The sequence below is a fragment of the Schistocerca piceifrons genome, chromosome X (genome assembly GCF_021461385.2).
Source record: "Schistocerca piceifrons isolate TAMUIC-IGC-003096 chromosome X, iqSchPice1.1, whole genome shotgun sequence".
Taxonomy (NCBI): Eukaryota; Metazoa; Arthropoda; class Insecta; order Orthoptera; family Acrididae; genus Schistocerca; species Schistocerca piceifrons.
The window spans coordinates 51646532-51671972 of NC_060149.1; the positions used below are offsets into that span (position 1 = coordinate 51646532).

Consider the following 25441-nt stretch of genomic DNA (forward strand, 5'->3'; position numbering starts at 1 on the left):
TCAATGGTTTGCAGATACCATCAACGTCCTCATGTTGTTCATAAATGACTGTTCATATACCGTCAGGAAGCGAACACCATTGACCTTCATCCAGTTCTCAAATCTCTAACCACGAATTCATTAAAGTTTTCAGATTACCGGTAGTCATACAGCGTGTCTCAGTACTGCAAAATGCGATACGCGTTGTGTTTATCATGTTTATAATTGAAACAGCACAATTGTGATTAGTTGCTGGTCCAGTTATAAACCTTATGTCTCAGCCGCGGTTCTCAAAATGTAAATTTTCGACAAAACAGCGTTGTGTAAACGAATCTCTTATTTTCCCATTAAGATTTCTAATAAAATTTTATCCCTTGCAGATCCACGTAAATGACACGTGAAATATAGAATTTCATGTCTGTGTCCCTTCTCGAACTGAAGGATCTATTGCATGTCTGCCTCCACAATAATAAGTACCCGTATTTAGCTCTGGATTTGTATTTTGGAGTTTCAGTCGTATAAATTATTTTATTTCCAATATAAGGACCTTAAATCACTATATCTTTAAACTGATCTGCATGAACTGTGTTGTTTCCAACAAAAAGAAATTAATGTGATCAAATTCAGTCTGGCTGTTTATATTTTTCTGCTTCAAGTCCGAACGCTTTATTCTTTCAACATACAAAAATTGTTTCACACTACGAGGCTGAAAGCGATTAGAAGACGTAACTCTCTGTATCGCCAGTATGTCTACAAAATTTTGTCTCCTGAGGCAGCAGATGGTTAAATCAATACAATGTTTGTACGCCTATATAGTTGTTAGCAGGTATTGGGATCGTGCGTTTACTTTAGCTGAGAAAATTTCTTCACAGCTTTGAGCAATCGATTTATAATTTTACTTTTAATGAGAGGAAGAAATATTCTGTTATAACGTAATATATTGGTTTTCTTGTCGCTTCATGTTGGAGTCTTTCTTTTTGCCACGAAAATGGTTACAAACTTCAATTCTGGCACCCAACTACTCATGGCGTCGTATTTATTTATAATTGAAATTAAATACATAGGTTTTTTTGAAAGCTGTAAACTTCAATGATAACTAACTAAACTTAAAATTTAATTTATTTCGGATACGTAATAATACAATTTTAGTCTTAATTGCTTTTTTCCCGATGTAACAATTTTTTGTTTGGCAGTAACGTTGTTTGTACGTTGAATTTCTTTCTGTTCAATAAATATATTTTCATCTCTGAGCGAAGTGAGATTGACAAAATTCCACATTTAATAACGAAAATACAGAATGCCTCTGTTTATATATTTTTTTCCGCTGTCGCATTCTCTCATTTCAACCATTAATAACGAACAGAATTTTCGGCGGGAAGCGTGCGCTATCTGTGTGAACGCTTTGGAACTAACTTCTTGCCAAGCCGTCATCGCGCCGGTGCGAGGTGAGCAGTAGGTATTTTGCCGGGGGTTTCACGTTATTGTGTGCGTTCGATACAGAACTGAGGCGCTTTAACTCAACGGAATAAATTTATACATTTTACTGAAAATTTTATTGGAATTGTTGGGATCATAAATGAGGTAGGATGAATTAAAACTTTATTGGCGTTTGTGGAAGCTTTGTAGTAGAACCATGGCGTCCGGTGGATCGAAGACTGGTGTAGCCTGATTATTTGACGAAGTAGTTAAATTTCAAGTGAAACTAGAATTATTTTAAGGTTTTTCTTGCACTTAATTAGTGATAGATATGAGGTATATAATTTTGGTGTTTTATATGTTCGCCCTTTATCGGTGGATTTAGTATCTGCTATAAATAGGGGCATTATTGCTTCAATATTCTTTGTAGAAATATTTGATTTGAAAATGGCGGGCACGGAATCTGAAGTGCTGTTTGTATTTACGTAACGAACAGTCATAGAATTTATGTATTAATGGGTGTGCGGATAAAAGTTCATCGCTGTGTATCATGAATGTGATTGGCAGTTTATGTTTTTGTGGTTCTTTTTGAGGGGGAGAGAGATTTCGCGCCATAATGGCGCTATATGAATTTTGTCCGCTAATGATAGACAGTACGTAAATTAGTCTTTCAGTAAGGCTTTTATTTATTACAGGGTCAAAATAGCCACGAGAAAAGTCAAGATGTCTGATAACGATTCTTCAGCCGCTGAAGATACTAAAAGGAAGAGAGGGCGGCCAGCGAAAGGAGGAGAAGTGAAGGTAGCGTCAGTAATCTGTTACACGCAGTGATGCCTGACCAGTTGACAAAATATTTGCTATGAATGCAGTATCGCCCCCCATCGAGTTTAAATGCCTAATTAAAAATAAATTTATATTTAATACACAAATTTCTGTAGCATATTGGTGCTCAAAAACAAAAGCTCAGGTTGTCTCACATGATGCTGCATAATTGTATTTGCAGAGGTAAAACGTGTGCTAAGATTTCTTCGGGAGTCACATGGAAATATTAGAGGGGTCCATGTCTTCTGTAATGTAATTGCGATGCTTTTGTATCCAGTAATTTTATATCTTCGTTTGATTATCCTAATTTTTTTCTTCTTTTGCAGTACATGTTGTCGGCAAATTGGCAGTTTAATCTTTGTCTTGCATTTTCATTAATAAATTTGCAGGAATTTGTAATACGTTAAAAAGAAAAATTTCATCTCTTTCATAGAATATTTTGGCAAAACTGTATATAAAATTTGTTATAAGGTGTTTTAAGTGTGGTGGTGAACTGGTTGAATGGAAACAGTTTTTTTGTGAAAACTGGGAACGGAAGATTTATTAGAAGACCAGTTCCCAGTAGGCTTATGAGGTTTTAAAAACATTCCAAAACATAAGTTTTCATGCATTGTTTACCATTAAGTAAATTTGAAACTTATCACTGATTAACATAGTTAAATTTTATGGATGAAAAGTCCTGTGGTTGTCTGGAGATAAGTTTTACACCCAGTGATCTCTTGATTTTTGTAGTTGTAATTTTTTAATTAATTTGCTATAGTTTTCTGATATTTGTTATTCATTGAAGCAGTTACTCAATTTGGTACCATGTAGTTTTTCTGTTTTCTCTGCACTTGTAAACATTTCTGGAAATACTTTTGTTTTGCATGAACTTTTAAGGCTGGAAGATAGTATATTGTATCAATATGATGGTTGTTGTGCATGCAGTTGGACCAAGTTAAAAAAAATGTATAGCAATGTATGTCTGGAAACTGGTGGTATTTACCTAGTTAATACTCCATTCTTTCTCAGTTTTTGAGGGTTTGAGAAAAAAGTGCAAAATCTAAATTTCTTTCATGTTGATAAAAAGTGTGAAATTAGCTGCATTTTGGTAGGTTTTATTCACAAATGTCTTGAGCAGCAGTGATTACATGTAATGTAATAGGAAAGGCCATTGGCTTCTTTAAACAAGAGTAATTTACACTCCACATTTTAGAGCTCATAATCTTTCTGTATTGCTAATTAAGAACTTGGACTGTGACAATTTTCTTTTAAATATGTAGCTAACTGTACCCTAAGCATTGATAAACATTCGAAAGATTTTATGTTGAGGTGTCTTCTTTTGTATGACCTGGTTAAATATGCTTTTCCACGCTAAATGTGGAAACTCATATTTATGGTAAGGCTTGAATTGACTTGTCTTAATATACTCATTTCATTGACATTTCTTCTCTACTGTATCTCCAAAGTCATCAAAATGTCCATAAATGTAACACTGCCCACAGTCCTAGGTAGAGTTCTTGTGATTAAACTTTATTCTGCATCTTCTGGGGGCTTAATTTCTGTGCTAGTAATAGAGCAGTAGTAATAAAAGCTTGAGGAGGGAGGGGCAACAGTGATATCTATGTAGTTTTCTCATGTTGAACCATATGATGTCCGTGCAGTAGCTGTCCATTGACATATACCACTTTAGTGACCTTACGTTGATCCAATGTAGTTCTGTTGGCATGCCTGTGATAGCTGTGCCATATAGGTTTTTTGTACTGTGCCATAATTTTGGGTTTTGCTACATAATACCCTTCTTCAGGTGCGGAATAATGTGTGTGCCCGTAGGTTCAAAAACTGCGTATGTTATCATATCATACATGTTTTTCAGTAAAGTTACGATGTTATACGTAATAAAACTGTAGACTGATTGACGTATTCATTCAGGCATGTTTCGTAGAGTTTCTCATCTGTTTGTGATGTTGCTACTTAAATCTGATTCAGGATGAAGTACTAATCTCTCAAATTTTTTGCAAATTCAAAGAAATCAACATTAGAATGCTGTTCTTTTATGTGAATATTTTGTCAACACTGTTACAGTTAATTTTGCGATTGTTAAATTTAGTTCCACACACTTTCAAAATTTCATGTCCCATATGTTACTCATTAGATACAGAAAATTGTGAAATGTATTTTGCTTCATTTTAGGGATGTAGCCTTGTATGCAAGTGAAGTGATTAGTAGTTCAGACATGAAGAAAAATATAGAATTTTGGTATAGAGGAATGCAGAAGATTTGATTGGTAGCTCAAATAACAAATGAGGTGGTACTGAATTGAACTGGGGAAAGAGATACATGGCAAGAGTTGCCTAAAAGAAGTGGTTGACTGGATGATAAGACACATCCTGAGTCGTCAAAGAATTGTCAGTTCGGCAATGGAATGTGGTGTAAAGAGGCATAATTGTGGAATTGGAACAAAGGTGTGAGTACAGTAAGCAGGTTCAGATGAATGTAGGCTTCAATGTTATGCAGAGATGAAGGGGCCTGCACAGGATAGACTGGTGTGAAGAGCTGTATCTGGGCAAATAAAGTTATCAGCCTGAACACTCATTTGAATGTGGCTCTCCATGCTATTATGTCTTATGCAAGCCTGCTCATCTCTGCACAGTTCCTGCTGCAACCTACATGAATTTGAACCTGCTAACTGTAGTCAATCTTTGATCTGAATCCACAACTTCTAGCCCCCACCCACTGCCCTGCGCCAGCCCTCTTTGCTCAGTCACAAAATTGATCATTCCTTGATGCCTCTGAATGTGTTCTATAGCACCACATTTCAAAAGTTTTTAATCTCTTCATGTCGTAGCTGTTGTTGCCTATGTTTCACTTCTGTACAAGGCTCCACGTGAGAAATATTTTCAGAGAATACTTCTTAATCATTATTTTAGAAGTTAACAAATATCCATTGCTGGGCAGTGCTATTCTTACTATTTCCAACCTGTATTCTATAGCTTGTGTACTTAATCAGTATTTTGCTGACCATATAGCCAAATCATCTGCTTGTAGTGTTGAATTTCCTAGTCTAATTCTGTTTGTGTCAAATGATTTAAACTACATTCCATTCCCATGTTTTACTTTCGTTGATATTCATCTTATACTCTTTCCAAGTCACTATCCATTCCATTCAACTTTTAGGAACAGAAAAGTTACAATGTTAGCAGAAAACACCAAAGTTTTTTTTTTCATTTGTTCTCTGATTTCATGGTGGTTCCTTCAGTTTGCTCAGTGTTCAGACTGAGTAAACAAGTTGTGAATAACCATTTTGCTCTCTACCTTCAGGATTTTAACATGTGTATTCTAGTCAACATTATCAAAAGCATTATCTAAATTTATTGAGGGTGTAAACATAATTTGCTTTTCTTTAACCCATTTTGTAAAAAAAGTTGTAGGGTCAGTATTGTCTCAGTATTTGGAACACAAATTGATTTCCCCTGATGTCGGCTTCAGCCAGTGTGCCATTATTCTGTAAATAATCTGAGAGTAGTTTGAGGCACAACTTATTAATAGTAGAACTGATGGAATATCTTATATACCTAGGACCACCAATGTGGTCATTTTGACTGCTATATGAAAATTATTATTTTTGTTCCCATTATTGTTTCAAATGTATGTTTTAGGTTTATAAAACTAAAATAAGATGAATTATACAAAATTTCTCAAATTTACTATTTTTTTCCATTTATCACAAACAGAGTTTTTAGAAATGTTTTGTCTAATTAATAAACAGATTTTTATTTCAAATTCTTTTAGTAAAGAAGCTAACGTATTTATTGTGTAGTAATTATTGTGAAATTAACTACAGTAATTATTTTATGTAGTCATGAAATCTGTTTGCCAAACCCACATACCATAACATATCTGTAAAATTCTGATTTTTTTTTATTCATTTTATTTGCACTCACTGATGTGAATTTCATATCTTTATTACTAGCAGGAACTACATACCATGTCATTAGCTATGGCCTATGAACAAGAGCCACAGAGTTGCTGTTTGCAGTTTTTGCAGATATAACTTGTCTTATTTCTAAACTTCATTTGACATTCTCATCATTTTATTTCCTTCCATAGTGTTTACAGATTCAGCTTCTGTTTCCACCAAGCTACTTTTAGAGTCCATGTACCCCATACGAAGCTCCTCTGCTAGCTTCAGGATATAATTTCGATGAGTGATCCTCATCCCTGTTACTTTCTTGAAAATGATCCATTAATTGATAGCAGCCGGGTCAAGAATATTATAAAATACATGAACTGGCCCTCTAGGAGTACCAGCTCAAACTGTGTATTTTCTTGCTATTTGATTCACCACATCAACACCATATTTTGTATGGTTGTAGAAATATATTGTTTCTGGAAGAGTTTTTTTTAGACCAGTCTGAAGTTCAAATTCTGAATGCAAAGTGCTAAGCAGAAGCACATTCTTGTTTCTTTTGCCTTGATACACAGTAAGAATGCCACTGGAATGTTTGAAGTGATCTGAGTTGTAAACATTAGTCTTCATTGCCTTCACAGCATGAGGGCTTTCTCTTCTTGATTGTCTAATTGTTCCAACAATGCTAGTACCATTAGTTCTAAACTTCTCATCCAGTTTTCCTGTTCTAAAAAGAAAAATTGCCCATAGTCACGTTTCCCCTGTTCTTTTGAAACGGCCCAATCAACTTCATTACTACAAATGCAAGAAGAGTCTGGCCATGTGATCTGTGGTTGTCTTTTCCTAAATAAGGGAACCCATTGCACAGAAATTTTGAGTCAACATAGACAAGATGCCAAAATTGTATACCAAATTGATCTGGTTTGTTAGGCATTTTGCCTTGTTGTGCTTGGGAAAAGCTGTTTGTCCGCTGTCAGGTTTTCACTTGGAATAGGTCAGATGACAATTTTCAATGAATTTGTTCCAAACTATTGATACTAAAGTGAATTTGCTTTCAGACGTTCTGGTCCTGTGTTTATAACATCGAAGTACAAAAATCTTAGAATTTCTCAAAAACAATTTCTCCTCATAGTATCACTGAAGGTAGGTGGCCCCCACTTTTTTGACCACAGTTCATTAAGTTCAGTACTATTGACTCCAAGAACACCACAAGTGTACAATAAAGCAATAAAACCCTCAAGTTTCTCCAAACTTACACCCCAGAATTCATTTCCTAGAACACTTTTGCCTCCATTTCCGTACAGTGTTTTATGTCTTTCAGTATTGATTCATCAATAAACAGACACCATGCACGCACTACACTGGCATCAGAAACCTACCACTTTGAATGTGGTGTAGGTCCTGGATTTCTCTCACGATGTTGATTTGCCAATCTGCCAGTTGTGTGTGGTCTTTCCTAACTCTGCTACGGACCACTCCATGATGCCATCAGTACCCAGCAACATATTACCGTATTTACTCAAATCTAAGCTGCACCCGAAAAATGACTTGAAATCAAGGGGAAAAAAAATTCCCGAATTTAAGCCGCTCCTGAAATTTGAGACTCTAAATTCAAGGTGAGAGAGAAGTTTTAGACAGACCCTCCAAATCGAAAAACAGTTGGTCCATTGTAATGTGAAGCACAATTGTGGTTGAATGGATGAAGATACAGCTAAAGTAGTTTAGTTTGAGTCGCAAGCTTAACAGTTTAGCTTTAACAGGTAGCCAGTGCTATGTGTCAGGAGCTCTGTCCGTATTTATACGGGTACCCTTCCTCTTTCGCATGCTTTGTCTGGTTTTAATCGATTGCTTATTTTGCTTTGATCTGATAAGTGCCGTTCTCTTTGTTATAGGTGTTTGTCACTCTAAGCTGAAAATGCATTATTGTACTGTCATGCATTTTGTCACATTCTGATAATGTGTGTTTACGACCTGTCGCCGCTTGCGGCAAGGCTTGCTTTTGTGCATGCTGCTGTGGCTTAAAACAACAACAAAAAAGAGGAATTGTCTCATAAGCGAAACAATGGCAAGAGTCTGCTATTTGTTGTTACCCAAACTGCTGCTTTCTTTGATAATGATCAACAAGAACCAAATAATAGACTGCGTATGATAGATGTTCTGAACGAGAGTTTAGCGAAAATTTTTCTCTGTTTGAAAGTCTTTGCAGACGACTCTTTAGTACATTACATTCTGCCCAGAAATTAGGGTCATCTCAGATTTAAAAATCTAGTCAGTTGCTGTGCTTAGTTTCTGACTGTATCACTATTTAGCATAAGAATAATACGAATATAAACATGACATGATATGTATATCCTTCCGCATTTGCTGTTCTAGTTTTGTAGTTTATTAGGTAGACAGGATTTAAATGAAATAGCAGCAAACACGAAAGAATACGTGGCATAATGTTTACATTTTTCTACCTTTTAATTTATTTACCGACGCAGAGGTTTTGGTGCCAGTATTTATCATTGTGCCTGCAAAGCATACCTGTGTAGCGCGACATATTTGATGGCAGAAGTTAGTTGTGGTGACACCTACCAACATTTTTCAGAACTTCCAGTTACTTTGCACTCGATTCTAAGCCACAGGTGGTTTTTTGGATTACAAAAACCGGAAAAAAAGTACGGCTTGGATTCGAGTAAATATGGTATGTGGTCCTGGGAGGCATGTGTTATGTCCATTCTGATATCTTCTTTTAAGTTATACGTTTTCTGCTGCTGTACTGGAGCAATAGAAAACTTCAAATTAGAAGTGTGTGCTGAGAGTAATTGTTATCTAAGTTGTCATCTAAATTTTATTTGAAAGTTGAATTTTGGCATGTAAATAACACAGTTCAAAATTGTTACCAACTTGCCTGAACAAGTACGTTTTCAGCATAGTCTGAATCGCCACTTCCAGAGTGATTGTTTGGTTGACAGCAATCTTTGTCTGCATCTTCTCTTAGGTCTTCTGCATCTAGGTCACATTCTGCTTTGCTCATCATCTGGAATATCATGTAAGAGAGCCAAACAATTCTGTATCGGCAAGCGACTGAGATCTGCAAGTCATTATTACTATGTTACTACAGCTAACGAATGACAATATGACTGGAGATGCAGAAACAAACAATGGACATCAGTAAATTAAGAGTTCCATTATTGTATGTATTATTGCTGTTTAGAGACTGATTAATAGATTTAATCTCAACCAGAGGAATGAGTAATATTGTAAGACATTTTATTACAGTAATCAATACAGCAGTCAAAATGACTGCTCTCATGGTTCTAGTTATACTTATCATCCTAACCATTTTTGAAAAAAACATATGTAGTACAGGTGATTCTGCCATTTAACCTGAAGTCACTGAAGTTCATTGTAATACAACAAAGTGCTGTTAAAAGTAATTTTGAAAATGTGTTGCGGTCATTTTGACTGCATTGGCAGTTCTAGTGTTAAACTAATGATTTGGTAATATTCACACACGTTGGCATATTTATTTGGAGGTGAAATGATAGTCTTCTTGGAGTCTGAGGGTATTTCACTTCTCTCATATCTTGCACACCAGTTGGGACAGTTTTGTATAGTAGCCATCTTATGTCCCCCCCTCCCCCCCAAAAAATCTCTTAATTTTCCTGTAGGTGGTGTCCATGCCTCCTGTAGTTGATGTTTCTGCAGTTGTGCTCTGGGTTGTTACTGCTGAGCCATTTTGCATTTTCTCTCACTTGTTTTTTCAGACTGTGTTTCCTTTTGCCTGCTGCATTTTTATATTTTCTCATTTTGTCTGTTAAATTCAACCTCTCCCAAGCTATTAAGGAATTTTAAGTAGGGTGAAGTGGGGTAAGTGTAACCATGGGGTTAGTGTAACCACGGCTTATGGTGCCTTAAAGAAGCTGTATTTTTATCTCTGACCTATCACACATGTTAATTTACTCCTTTCTTTGTTATATTTAACCATAAGTTGTCAAATCTGGCATAAATTGGTAATTAATTTTTGGACTTGAATTGACGTCTACATTTTCACTCTGCGAGAGAGTGACATGCTCAGAATTTGGTGGGCTGTCATTTCTGCAGTTTTAAAGATAACTGCACAATTTTTTGGTTACAAACTAACTTTTGCATGATAATTTCAAATATGAGTTTCGTTTTACTCTACTGATAAAGCTCTTGATATGCCAGGCATGGTTACACTTACCCCAACTTTTTCCCATGTGGGGCAAGTGTAACCAATCTGCTGGGGCAAGTGTAACCAGAGGGGGTTACACTTGCCCCAAACAAACTTACCAGAACATATTTATTTATTTAAGCCGTAACCTTGTTTTTGCCATCACACTAGATCAACTAAACTGGCCTTCCTGTACATAAGGATACCAGAATACCTGATGTGCTGGATTTGTAGGTCTACTGAGTTTGTGAGAGATATATTTTATTTTTTATTTTAAATCTATTATATTTTTAAATCACGTTTCCTTTTATAAAATGACACAGAACTGTAAAGAATGCCACCATTTCAATTACAGTACAGTATGTGAAGCATTGTTTGACTGACAACAATGTTGAGCATGATAATTCATCCTGCAGCCAAAGGATGTAGCCGTGTTTAAGAGTGTGAAATCTACTTGGGACCAAAAGTTAACTTGTCACCAGAGACATCAAGGGGAAAAATTAGCAAACGTGACTTTTCCAATCTCCTCACTGCTGTATGGAATGAAACACCACGTGAATTGTTGGGAAGTGGTTTTTAAAAAGCAGGAATATTCCTTTACAGTAGAGAAGTAATTGATAAAACTAAATATGATCCGGAGGCATATAAAAGATATGTAGCTCATACCAAATCTTTGGCAGAAACAAATCCATTGCCAGCTCACGATAATGCAGCCATAGACTGTGTGGAAGCTACATCTCTTAACAGAAAGTACTCAAATTTTTGGGAAGCTTCCAGCTGAACAACCTCCAGAATTTTATAGGCTTAAGTCTACTGAGCCCTGCAGTTCACACAGTATCGGAGTTCTTTCTCAACCATTCCCGAGCTAACCAATGTTTCGTTATGTTCTGGAACTTCTTATTGGAAACAGTCCAACAGTGTAGGTCCACTGGTAAAACAAAGAAAAAAGGATTGCATCAGGAGCTGAAGTTATCACTTTTCAAGGTGCCATCTATAAAGAAAAAGATTTTAAAGGAAACAAGAATAATAAGGAGAAATCAAAACAAAATAGCATTATTGGCATAAAAAAGGGCTTGGTAATGAAAAGTAAATCTTCCAAACAGTGCTGTTACTTTATGCGAAATGGCATCTCAGAATGTTGTGGAAAAAAAAATCCCTGATTGCTCATGTGGGTAACAAGAAAAAAAGACTGGAAGTTGAATCAACAAGTGAAGAAAGTGAAACTGAAGGAGGCCTCTTTTAATAAGTAGTGATGAAGAAAATGGGAGGAGGAGGCAAACTTTTTTGAAGCCAAAGATAAAATTACAGTTGGAAACTGTGTTCTGGTAGCTTTTGCAACAAAATGTAAGAAAGTTCATTTTATTGGCCAAGTTACCAAAATGAGTGATTTAGGAGATCCAGAAGTGATTTTCCTCAGATGCAAAAATAAGACAAAGCATGGCACCACATTCTACTGGCCTGATAGAAGAGATGAGACGGAAGTTCCATCCTCTGATGTCATTTCAGTGCTGCCTGAGCCTACTTTGGGTCACAAGGGAGACCTGACATTTGGTGTTACATTTGATTTATACAACATTCAGTGACTAAATAATAGTTAGGGCCTAAGTGTGAATATAAGAAGTTGAATTAGGGCAGTTTATCATTAAACACAAATTGCCAACAACTTTAGTTCAATTACCATGAAAAATAATAGAAAGTGAACTTATAAAATGAATTTTTCTTTTTTCTTGAGACTAGATATTTTATTATTTTTGTTAAATTGCCTACTAAAGAAAAAAATATTACTTTTGTAGAATTTAAACTAATAAATTACTGGCCTAAAACAAAAATAAATCTATGATGCATTCTGTTTCAGTGTTTTATGGTTTAGGCTAACACCTATTTTTTAGTTTAGCTAACATTTTCTGTGTATTTCATAATACACACAGAGGTGTGTGCAAAAAAGTTCATATCTTGAGTAAAATTTAAGATATTTTAATAATTTGAAAATCCTCAAATTCAGTAAAAACTGGGTAATCAGGTCACTTTTACGATTCTCTGTATGGGTACAACAATGCGGGGTTACACTTGCCCCGAACCATGGGGCAAGTGTAACCTCGCAACACAAAATTTTTAAAAGTCAGTAAGTCAAGCTCTAAGCAAGAGAAATTTCAAAATCATATCTTCAATAACAAGTTGGCAATTTGGTGTCAAAGTTGAACTATGCCAAAACGTGGTTACACTTACCCCACTTCACCCTAAGAGTTTTTGCCTGTTTATCTGCTGCCTTCATTATTCCATCTCTCAAAGCAACAACAGGAACATGGTTCTCATTTAGTCACTATTGATTGCAGATCTTTTTTGATGATATAACTGAAGTAATATCCCTTATTATAACTTTGTGTACCTTTAACATGAGTGTCTAGCTACTTTTAGGAACAGTAGAATGTAAATTTTGCAGTTTTGTTCTGAAAATGTAAATGCTTCATAAACCACACACAGCAGTATGGTATCTCTTTACAATACTAGTATATCAAATCTCTGAAGATGAATACTTAAGGTTCCAACATGTACAATGTTGGAACAGGAAAGGGAGGTAATGACAGTGGCACATAAAGTGCCCTCCGCCACACACCGTTGGGTGGCTTGTGGAGTATAAGTGTAGATGTAGATGTTGTCACCAATCAACTTCTAACTTGGTACATGGCACTTACTATTTCTCAAATTTATTGTCCTTGGTGTGCTTTTTGTTGAATGTAACTCTTCTGGCATTCTTGATCCTTCCACCACTTTGTTGCCTTTATGTCCACTAAAGTCTCCTTTGATGAAGCATAAACAGAATTTTACATGTAAAAACTGGTTCAACAAACTGAAAAATGCACTCTTGTTGTGTACATGTTGCCAGTGTTTGTGCAGTAATCTCTGTAAATTCACAGTTATTCATTCAAGCCTATTTTTGGTGCAACATTGGGAAAGAAGACCTACTGTATTGCAAGATACGCAGAGATATTTAGAATTTTATATTCAAATTGTGTGTCACAGTTGGAGTTTCATATTGTTTGGGATATTGAGAACACACAACTCTGGGCATGATTGTTAAATGCTGTTGAATTTGTACAGGTATAACATGGAAAACAGTTACCTAACAATAGGTGATTCAGGTGCGATTTCCTTACTTTTTTTGTTTGTAAACAGGGCATTTTTGTGATTGAGTCTGAAACATGGATTACATAAGGATGATTCTAAGGGACTGTGTTCAGTTTGATATTAATAAATGTGGCACATAGTGAAACTTTTGTTTTCTAGAAAAAAAATGTATATCAGACTTAATTTTATTTTCATTTGCTGCAATGTTCAGACTTCAAAAGCATATGTTTTTAACCACAGTTCCTCAGGACTTGCTTTCTGCTCCTCTAGCTTTCAGAAAACTTGGTGTACTTTTATTACTGTCAAAAACTGCTGCTAATTGAGGCGCACAACACAGGTAGGCATGCACTATAGCTGGTGAGAAGTGTAATTGGGCAAAAACAGCAATCTTTCCCATTGTATGTGGGAAGTCATGCACTTAAGCATGTATTTGCTATTTCCAATGGAAGCTTCACATGTCAGGTGTGTGTTCTTCGAACTGTTGAGTGTAGTGCAGAATAGAACGGGCAGAAAACTTAGTTTACACAGTGGAAGTACTTCCCCTACTTAAAATTTTCTGACTGTGTTTGAAGAGGGTATATCATGAAAAATGCAGAGGAGTTTCACACATTGGACACGATACCTGCAGCATGTGTGAATTTTATTTTCCTTGCATTATTTGTTTGGATATGAAATTAATGATGATCACATAGGCTCATATTTTGGTAAAGCTAGTTGTGGGCTGGTTCATTGGTAGAATACTGGGAAAATGCAATCAGTCTGTAAAGGAGATAGCTTGCACAACATTCATTTGACCATCATTGAGTATTGCTGAAGTGCAAGAGATGGAAACCCATGTAGTCTGTATGAAAACCTTAAAATAGATGTGGGGTAAGTTTGCTATTGGTAAGTATTTATAAGCCTCTGAAAGATGTTTTACTGGAAGTTATTGCTTTGTAATTTCTGAAAGTTACATACATATTCGTCAAATTTTTTGACCACTGGGTAATTGTTTTAAGTGCTATGTGGATACTTGTTTTGATAGTACCCATTTCTATGTAAATATTGCCAGCTCTGCTGTGTGATCATGAATGCTAATAAAATATGTGAATAGAATCAAAATCCTCAGCTTGGTTGATGTACTTTGTTGTTGGCACATCAACATAGACCGGATTACTGTTTCAGGTTTGTCACTGCCAAGCTTTAGTCAGATGCAGATAAAATGCTGTAATAAGATTGGATCAGTAGTACGGCCACCTTAATGAAGGCCACTTAACAGAAATGACTGCAAAATTGGGATGTCTTGAATGGTGACAGTGTCAAAAGTCCAAAAAACTAGTTAAAACTAAACAGCCAGAGACACATCATGTATATTTATCAAGTAGAACTTGAGTGTTGTGAATCACAGTGACAGAAAAAGTTGTCATATTAGGAAATGTGATAATGATTGTCTGATGATGATATCAGAACTTCCATCAAATATACTATGAAAAAGCTGTAAATCCTTCTGTATTGCTTGGATTGGAATTGCCTTTGCTGAAAAGACTTTCATGCATTGATAGGAGTGTGCAAATGACAATCAAATCTTCCCATTTAACATTTCACTTGTTTTCCACTAATGAGTTTAGACAAATCCAGCCTTACTTTTTACACACTTTTAACTCTCAAAAAACTTAAGAATTAAGTCATTGTCACATGATTGACCCTACAAAATAATTTTCAGGGCTTTTTGGAATCTGATGCAACTTAATGGACATTGGCTACATACTATATAAAACCAGAATTGGTGTTGAATATCTTTTTGCTAAAAGTTTGGTTACAAAGTTTATGTGCAAGGAGCTGACAAGTGAATGTCAGCAGATCACAAAATTGGTTGAGAGTACTGTTCATCCCACTTCACACGTGATGAAATTATTTACCTGGACAGTGTTTCCTAGTGGCTGGTGAAGACCAGGACCTACTTCTGCAAGGCTACACCTTCCATGTCTGGTTTTGAGATACGCTGGTACCTGTCTCAATTATCCTTCGTCTGTCGAGTTATTAAATATCGATGGCATTGTCAGAATGGCAGTATATTTACGAAGAATGTTAGTGGCGAAACCTGTAGTGTGGTCAGTTAAAACAGTTTACTAGCTGTCTGCAGTGTTTTCATCATTTAATAATTTTATTCACTTAAATAGCACCATCACTGGTTTCAGACAGAGGTTCATTGTCAGGCATCTGTTAACATTGACACACATTTACTCTTGCTCACATTACTATTCACTTTCTATTCCTTTTGTGAAAATTCCTGGAATGGTGGTGCCCTACAACAAAAACATGTGAGAAATAGCCTTTTTAACTGTAATTGTACCTACTAATGATTGAAAACAATATATGTAGATGCAGAAAAGTGTTTACATTATTTTCATTTGTTATTAAGTAAAGCTACAGTTAAATAGGCTGTTCCTCACATTTTGGTTGTAGGGCACACCACAAAGGGAATGAAAATTGAAAAGCAATAGAAGCAATAAATATGTACCTTAATGTGATCAGCCATCTGATAGTGAACATTTTGGTTGAAATCAGATGAGTGCTATTTATGTGAATAAATGGCATTATTGAAAATGGGTGGTTGCTGTTTCCTTCTCTAAGAATTGATCTGCTTAATAAAATATTGCAAGAATTAAATAGGAAAATATTTTTAATATTACAAAATACTGTTTTAATGGTTTTATCTAGTTTTCAACATAGAATTTGTAGACATCATGGAAAATGTACCGAGGCGCGGGTCTTCAGATGAGGAAGGAATACTACACTGAATGTTCATTCCACCCACTAAATGTTCTGGGGCATGTTAAGAGCTAGCTCCATTCTGACATATACTAGCATTGCCAACATTTTTCAGTAAAATAATATGCCTACCAGTTGAAAGTGAACAGAAGTTTAAAAGTTATGCAAACAGCATATATATTCAGAATGAGATTTTCACTCTGCAATGGAGTGTGCACTGATATGAAACTTCCTAGCAGGTTAAAACTGTGTGCTGGACCGAGACTGGAACTTGAGAACTTTGCCTTTCGCGGGCAAGTGCTCTACCATCTGAGCTACCCAAGCACGACTCATGACCCATCCTCACAGCCTCAATTCTACCACGGCGCCCTGGGTTTGATTCCTGGCGGGGTCAGGGATTTTCATTTGCCTCGATGACTCTGTGTTTCTGTAGTCCTCATCATTTTGTCATCATTCATGCAAGTGGCGAGATTGGATCGAGCAAAGGGTGGGAATTTGTACGGGTGCTGATAACCTCGCAGTTAAGTGCCCCACAATCCGTTCATCATCAATTATACCAGTACCTCGTTTCCTACCTTCCAAGCTTCACAAAGCTCTTCTGTGAAATTTGTAAGGTAGGAGGCGAGGTACTGGTAGAATTGAGGCTGTGAGGACGAGTCATGCTTGGGTAGCTCAGATGGTAGAGCACTTGCCCCCGAAAGGCAAAGGTCCTGAGTTAGTCTCGGTCCGGCACACAGTTTTAATCTGCCAGGAAGTTTCATATCAGCGTATATATTATTTGTAACTTCTACTGAACACAGTGGCTGTCGTGTTAAATAAATTGGAGGCCATAACCATTGGGAGGCTGAAGTACATTTGCAAATAAGTGCAGCTAACAGTTAGTTGTGCTCACTGGCCAGCCTTGAGATCCAGATGATAAAAACACCGGTAGGTCAGTCATATAAATTTTGTGGTGATGACTATTGAGAGTTAACACTGGAAACTGAACTCATTGAAGCCTTTCTGCTCTCATTGAATCATGGCGACATACAAAGCTGATAAGTTTTGAGTGGAACACACAGTATAGGGACGTGGTGAATGAGGCAGTGCAGTTATTAAGGCGGTGACTTCATATTTGGGAGGATTGTGTTTAATCTGTCAGGCCATCCTGATAAGGTTTTTACTAAACCATTTCAGGCAAATGCCAGGACAGTTCTATAGCAAGGCTTCAGCCAACCACCTGTCATGTTTTAATATTGTTAATAGTATGTATGTGTATTATGAGGTATACATTTCCATTTTATTAAGATGAAAAACCCTAAGGCATTATGAGATAAAAAATTTGATTGTCGGCTACCTTTCTTCTGTGATAGACAAGTGCAACATATAATCTGAATGGGACTGTCATTACCCCTCTAACATAAATGTGAATATGAATTGAAATTTGTCCCAGGGGTCATAATTGTTGAGTTGGTGCGTAAAGGACTAAAAAATTATATTGCCTAACAACGTATAATGACTGTGGGGGAAAAATCCAACACCAAAAAATAATTGATGTCGAGTAATGAAATTTTGGGAATAAATTTGTCTAGGTAACATATTTGATTGAAATTGCAAGATCACAGGTTAATGCAATGTGATAAGTCATTGTAGATGTAAAATGCTGATAGACTTATAACCAATGTAACTGCCAGAATGTTGAATGCAAGCATGTAAATATACATGTATTATGTTATCGGTGCCAGGTATCAGTTTGTGGGATGGAGTTCCATACCGTTTGCACCAGGCTGGTAAATACAAAGAGTTAATGCTGTTTGTGGATGATGCTGGAGTTCTGAGACAACTGGCACCTCCTGGTCAACACATGGCCATGGCTGGCACTGAAGCAGAACCAGCTTTCATCAGAAAACACAATAGACCTCCACCCTGTCCTCCTGTGAACTCAATTGCTTGACACCACTGAAGTCACAAATGGTGGTGGTTTGGAGTCAGTGGAATGCACACTTACAGGGTGTCTGGTTCGGAGCTGACTATGAGGTAGCATATCTGTAACTGTTCATTGTCACTGTATTGCAAGCTGTTGCTCAGATGCTGCTGCATTTGCAGTATGATCCAACAGTCATATGCCAAACAGAATGGTCTTACCTCTTGGTAGAGCCATGTAACCACCTGGAGCCCTGTCTTGTTGTGACTGTGTATTCTTGTGACCAGCAGTCGTGTACAGTGGCTACATTCCTGCCAAGTATTTCTACAATATCATAGCCCTATTACATGACCTCATTCAACCTCAGTGAGGTGTTATTGGTATCTTTGTTGCCCTAAAGATATTCTTGACTAACATCAACTCACCATGTCCAATCTCAAAAGTAACTGACACTCATGACCATTAAAGCATGTATTTAAAGCAAATGTGATTTGTACCCTCCTAGTGGTACTACTAGTGGCACTCTTATGCAACTGCCACAAAATTTGTATTAGACATCTTTCAGACATAGAAATAAAAAGTGAGAGAATTGTGTCTTGAGATGAGTACCTAATAGTTTTTTTAGGTTGTAGGTAATCAATGACAAGTATAGCAAATTCTGTATGTCCAGCCTCTTCATTTGTGGAAGCTTATTCTTCCTGTATAGGTACTCGATAGGCAGTCTGAGGTTTCCTGGTGTACTTGTAAGACGTAGAATTCTGGTCTCCCTGGGTCTCGTAAGATCTCCACAGTATTTTGGCAGCTAGTCTAGTTGCCATTGAAAAGCGGTTCCTAATGACTGCTGCTCCGCTTAATGTTGTGTATACTTTGGCTGTTACCACCTCCACCTCAAGATTGTCAGCATTCTTTCCCAGTTCTTGGGAGTGGGTAGACACTGTCATGTGAGTACAACAGGCTAGCAGTGCATCAAGAATTGACATATGAACCTATGTGATCAATTTATCAGAGAGAGACTGATGATGCAGCAATGCTGTTTAGTGAAATGACTAAACATAGCCCTGACACCAACATCACTAGCGATGATAGACATCAAAAGCATTGTGGAATCAGCCACCTGCACGGTGAGTGATGCTGAACAAATATGCTGTGACAGAGGCTGCATGTTCACTAGGGCCACACTACTGTTGGGTGGATGTTTCAAATTTGGAAAAACCGGTCATCTGTGTGATGTGTGGCAACCCAGATCGTCTTCTGTATGCTGGCAGTGGGAATGCTGTTGCTCCTGCACACAAAATGTAAATTGAAAATTGACAACCATCTCAATTACGCGGTGTATACGATAGGAGACGGCCAAGCAAGTGGTTCGAAGAGAAACCCACCAAACTTCTTTGCAGGACATTTGATGTGAAAACTCTAGAGAAACTTCAACCAAAAGCTGCTGCAACACCATGACATTTTTGTCCAAAGTCCACAAAGAGGACAGCCCACTGCAGTCAGCAATAAAGTAGTAGCAATATACACATGGGCCCAACACCTGACTTCAGTCCATTTGTGGGGAGAAATGCCAAGACAACACCTGTAATTACTTTCATTTTGTACGTCATTTACAGGAACATCGCTGCAATTATTCAGGCTCACTGGTGAGTTTTGATGTAGTGAGACTAACCTTACTACACTTGTTTGTTCTCACCTTAACTTGCTTCCTGTTCAATGGAAATAATTATTATGACAGACAGTGTCACCACGTGTTGTCCTGTATCACCAGTTGCAGCAAGTATGTTAATGGAAGATTACAGAACATTTGGCCACTTGGGCAGGACACCTATTAGTTACAGACAACATATTTCTCTGTGTAGTTCATGAAATGAATGAAGATGTGAATGATGATACGGAAGGTGGGTCTAAGATCTGTAACTGGAGACCTGTTAATGAAAGATGCACACTTGGCTTGGATATTCCATTACACGAGTAATGTGATAAGTGTCAAGTCACAAGAATACAAGAAGAAACATTCTTGGTTTCAAAATACAGATACAGTGAAGAGTGTGAGCAGCAGCTACATGATCATGTTAATCTCATAGTTTTCTCATTTGTTTCCCTTTCTATGTGGTCACTGTACAGACTGAAAAATGTTGAGGAAAGTCTTTAACCTTGTTTTACTCCCTTCTCAACTGCTGCTTCCCATTCATGCCTGTAGACTATTATAAATGCAGTAGTAGGGTTAAATTAATAATTATTTGTTGAATTATTTTAGATGAAACTGCAATTCTTCAGACAATATATAGGAGACAAAATGCATAAATAGGACATTAAAATGTCCCTCCTGAACAGTATTGAATATTTTATAAAAGTACACAAGGTGGAAAGTACATGCTGGAAAGTTTGTTTTGCATTGGAAGGAGTAGAAGCTGACATCATTTACATGGAAAATTATTATTATTATAGTTTGAAATAGCTACAACCCTATTGAATCTAAAAATGCACTGCACTGGGTATGATTTATGTTCATTAAAGAATACACACAAAACTAGAGCTCGTGGTTTTCAATTTCTTCATATTTATTGCAACACAGTTTTGTTTTATTATGATCAGCCTTTGATGTCTGAAGTCTCAATATTTGTCAGATTGGTAAGCTGTACCCATGGATTAATTCATGGTATCTGCAAAGTAGGTACATGTTGTTTTGAACTTGACTAATGCACAAGGAAGTATGCATTTCTGCAACTGACTGTTAACTGAGAGGTGTTAACACATTAATGGTTGATCAGACTGGGTGTTGTGTTTTCCTAATCATCATTTTTCATCCCCATTGATGACCAAGTCACCGAAGTGGTGTCAAATCAAAAGACTTGCACACGGCGAACTGTCTACCCGACGGGAAGCCCTAGTCACACGATATTTACAAGGACTGATTGTATATTTTGTAACACAAAACTGTCTGTGGTATTGATGTAATGAATACAAGTCATAAACTGATTGAATCACTAATCTGCATACTTATAGACATACCTAAGAATAAAAATAAAAATTAGTGTTGCATATTACCATGAGAAAATGCATAATTCTAATAACAAAACAGTAAGTTGATTTAACAGTGACATGTATTACCAGAAGACAAAATTATAGGTATGATTTCATGTTAACTATTCTTACTTCAATGGGGATTCCCATAGCCCACCAAAATTTGCTGAAAACTTTAGTTTTTCAAATTGACTAATAAAGTTTTTAGTAGAAGTAGACAGTTTTGGAATTAGAAAAATTGAAGCTACTAAACTTCTGTACCGAATTTCAGGAATATTTATTTACAGAAATTATTTCTTGGTAGGCTAGTTAGACTAGTATTAGTAATCTGGAAATTACACTGTGAAAGTAAAAGCCACCAATGTCTGACTGAATAATAGTTTCATGAATACCTGCTTGAATAAGAAGGTAGTTATTCCATGTAATTGTTATGTATGCTGTTTACCTTCTCAGGTGTGCTCCAAAGAGAGACAAGGTTAGGTGTGTGGACTACACTTTGAGATTTTATTTTCTAAGGGCAAAAGTTAACTCACTGAAGCTCATACCTGTACTGGCTTAAATCTAACCCCCCCTCCCCACCCCTGCAGGAAGTTACATGACTAGAGTAGGATGGCAGTCATTAGTGTTAGAATCTGCAATCTGTTTCCAAAGTTCAGTGGCTACATAATCACGTGGGGTATTTTTAACTCAGGTGTTAGCAGACGCACATATACTCAATAAGACAGTGTGTGACACTGGAAGACTTTAACGGGTTGCAGGGGGGGACAGTTGGTTGAAAGGTATGTGAAAATCATGACTGTAGAATTTATGTAAAAATGCTTCCAATGTATCAGAGCTACTGTGGGGTTTATTTAACCCCACATGTGTTCTTATGGGTTAAGTATTGACAGAATTGCATAATAAGAGTGCCAGTAAATCTCAAAAGTAGGGTTTTGTACAGTGTAAATCTGTCAGACTGATATGACAGAGCATATGCTGTCACATTTATTTGGGAGTTTGCTGGCTTAAAATAAACTATTCTCCCACATTATTGATATAGCACTTTCCAATTTGCATTACTTGTACAACAAATACTTGGAGTAAAATGGTGTATAAGTATAGAATTAAATGATTGTGACTACTTCCTTCAGTTGAAATTCATAGTGATGAGACCACATAACATAAATCGTGCAAAATGGCAACCAACCAAAGAATAATAAGCATTGAGAGATGTAAAGAGTGTTTCCAGTTGAAGGATACGGACAGAACACGATAGCAGTGCTGCTGACATGACAGCAAACACCACCCTCCCATCTGTGAACTTCAACCCTTTGTCTATCATTAATATCTACATGGGTACCCACAAAAGTTGAATTATTTTTTAAAAGCTATATATATTTAAATTGTTTAAAAAAACCTTATCCCATTCAAAATACTCTCCATTACAACTAATATGTTTGTCCCTCTGGTGCTTCCACTGCTTGAAACTTTTTTGTAGTTGTCTTAAGAATTGGCTGACAGCTCCTCCCTCGTTTTTCTTAACTTTTCACGGTTGTGAAATCGATATCCTTTCATGCTCCTTTTCATGTGTGAAACTAAGAAAGTCACATGGAGCCAAGTCAGACGAAAAGGTGTGTGGGGTACTGGAGCCTTGCCATTTTTAACCAAAAACTGTTTGAGATGGCTGTTCGTTCAGGTGTGTTTTGGTGGAAAAACTAGTGTCCTGTCTGCCACAAATCAGGTCATTTTTGACGAACGCTTCCAAATAAAACATTTTTCAATGCTCTTGTGAGCACAGGCTCTCAAATTTTTTCAATATTTTCATAGATTCAAGCAATTGGACGTTCAGAACAAGGGTCATCATCAATCGACATCTTGCGATTTTTAATCAAGCAAACCACCTGTACATTAGAATTTTTCCCATAGTGTCATCTTGGTAAGCTGTTTTCAGTATTAAAACAGTTTCAGCAGCATTTTTACCAAGCAGAAAATTAAATTTACAGCTACACGTTCTTCACTTAAAACTTGACATCATAAAAAGCGAAACAAGACCAAAACAGCGCTAGCAAAAACAATCACTTCAGGTGAACAGAAGAAGCCACCCTCTGCAGGTCCGTGGGTTAGAATAGGCCCGAGGTATTCCCGCCTGTCGTAAGAGGTGACTAAAAGGAGTCTTTCACTTTTTGGCACTCGGAGTTCCGATCCCATTCTATGGGTTGACCTGCAACTTTCAAAATTCTACAGATGTGGGGGCCATATAGGGAAGGACGCGTTACATGGTGCAAGAGTTATCCATAGTGCCCTGAGATTCAACTATTTGGACGAGGACACTTTCTGGTGTATGTCATCTTCTTCCATTGTCTCCTGTTCTCTTTTAACCCCCCATGACAATCTCTGCGCCCAATATCCAGCACGGTAACCAGTCCGTTGTGGTGGGGCTGTCACGTACCCATTTGTGGTAGCCCCCTGACAACACAGGGATTGCACTGCTGATACCTGAGCTGTAAACTCTCCATGTATGCCAAGGAGTAGATACCTGTCTTCCTGGGGCATCATGCCAGTTGGCATTTGCTGTGGCTGGGTGGCGCCTGTGGGGAGAGCCCCTTATCAGAGTGGGTGGCATCAGGGTGGATGACCCGCAATGAAGCGGACTAAGTTATCTCTTGCTGGTGACCGTACGGTACCGGCAGTCTCTAAGAAGGGCAAGATTGAATACAATGCCGACAGGTATGACCCTAAATTGTTTACCTTCCTTGCCACATCGTGGGAGGAATGTAGAGCTACAGAACAGAGCCATATTCGCCTCAGTTTTTAATCTGTTAGCAGAACTGATGGGGACTCCTTTCTACCTACGAAGCCTAAATTTTTTGTTGAACACCTGTAGGATAAGTCTGGAGAAATGACAGCGCTGCCAAAGATGCGAAACGGTGCAGTCTAGATTCAGACAGCATCCCCAGCCCAATCCCAAGCGTTACTCGCCTGTGACAAGCTGGGTGATATTCTATTTTCTGTCACTCCCCATGAAAGCCTCAATATGGTCCAGGGGATCATTTTCCTTTGCAATCTCCTCTTGCAGTCTGACAAGGAGCTAAGTGCCAATTGAGAACAGCAGGGTGTTCACTTCATCTGGTGCGTTTGCAGGGGATCCAAAGACAACAGGGTTGCTACCAGTGCCTTAATCTTGGCCTTTGAGGGTGATTCCTTCCCTGAAAAGGTCAAGGTGATACTTTACCGCTGTGATGTTAAACCATATGTCACTTCCCCTATGTGACGCATTAAGTGCTGGCAGTTCAGGCACCAGTCTCCCTGCTAGCCAGACTGCCCAGTACTCCAAAAGGAGTGGAAAATCGTGGGGTACCAGACCCTGGATCGGTTAACTTACACAGAATCTAAACATAAATTTGAAAGCTTACACCCCATTCGGTTGATGTTGACATACGCTGCAACTAAATCACCATTGCTGTTCCAAGTGCCAGTGGTTCCTCACTCTGTGCAACGAACAGTGGGCCATCCGGGCCACCGGTATACATCCGCCCCCTTGGTGGCAAATCTTCCTCCGTTGCTCCCAAAGCACTTACTTTGGGAGCAAGCCCCCCCTCCACCCACCTACCGAAGCGCAGGGGACATTGGTCCCCCTCCCCCCTGCTGGAGAAGCAACAGCCTCTTCCGGCTCCTCTCGTGCGGAAGGGGTCCCTTGGGGACCCTCTCTCCCAAGACTCCACTAATGCCACAGCGCACACCCAGCAATGGCTCAAAGAGCTGAACGCTGGATGAATAACTTCACGGTCTTCCTCCATATCTGAAGCTGCTTCAGAGAAATCTTCCCAGTGAGCCCCTAAAGAGAAGGGAGAGCAAGCAAACTAAGTAGTAGTCTGCTAAGAACCAGGAGCCTCTGGTGGCCCCAACACCACCACTCCCTATCAGTTCTGCATCTGAGGATGCGTTGGAGACCGTAGTGTCCCCTGTGGATCTGGATCTCACTGACGCCCCAACCACCATTGAAATGGCTACAAATACTAAATTGGTGGCAGCAGGTGACCCTGAGTCATAACCTGCATTCTTGCGGACTTCATGCCTTCCCAGCCTCCCGATACAGTCATCCTCCAATGGAATTGCGGCAGTTTTTTCCGCCACCTGGCTGAGCTGCGGTAACTGTTAAGCTCTACACCAGCTTTCTGCATAGCCCTTCAGGAAACCTGGTTCCTGGCAATGTTGACCCCTGCTCTCTGCAGCCATCGGGGGGTATTAAAAGAACTGTAGTGACTATAACAATGTCAGGTGGAGTTTGTGTCTGTCCTGAACTCAGTATGCAGTGAACCTGTGCTGCTTCAAATCCCTCTTGAAGCCGTGGCTGTCATGATAAGGACAATGCAGG

At 37.9% G+C, this 25441-nt stretch overlaps 1 protein-coding gene across 2 annotated transcripts in view; it reads left to right on the forward strand.

Annotated features, from left to right (window-relative positions):
• Positions 1–1385: 1385 nt before the first annotated feature.
• The window catches only part of LOC124721461 (high mobility group protein HMG-I/HMG-Y-like), a 34944-nt gene continuing 10888 nt past the window's right edge, over positions 1386–25441 (forward strand). Inside the window, exons 1-2 of one of the 2 annotated variants that reach the window (XM_047246447.1) lie at positions 1386–1424; positions 2091–2196. In XM_047246447.1, coding sequence (XP_047102403.1) covers positions 2119–2196 — 78 coding nt within the window. In that variant the 5' untranslated portion in view covers positions 1386–1424; positions 2091–2118. Of the gene's footprint in view, positions 1561–2090; positions 2197–25441 lie in introns of both variants that reach the window. The other variant, XM_047246446.1, reaches the window with a different exon arrangement.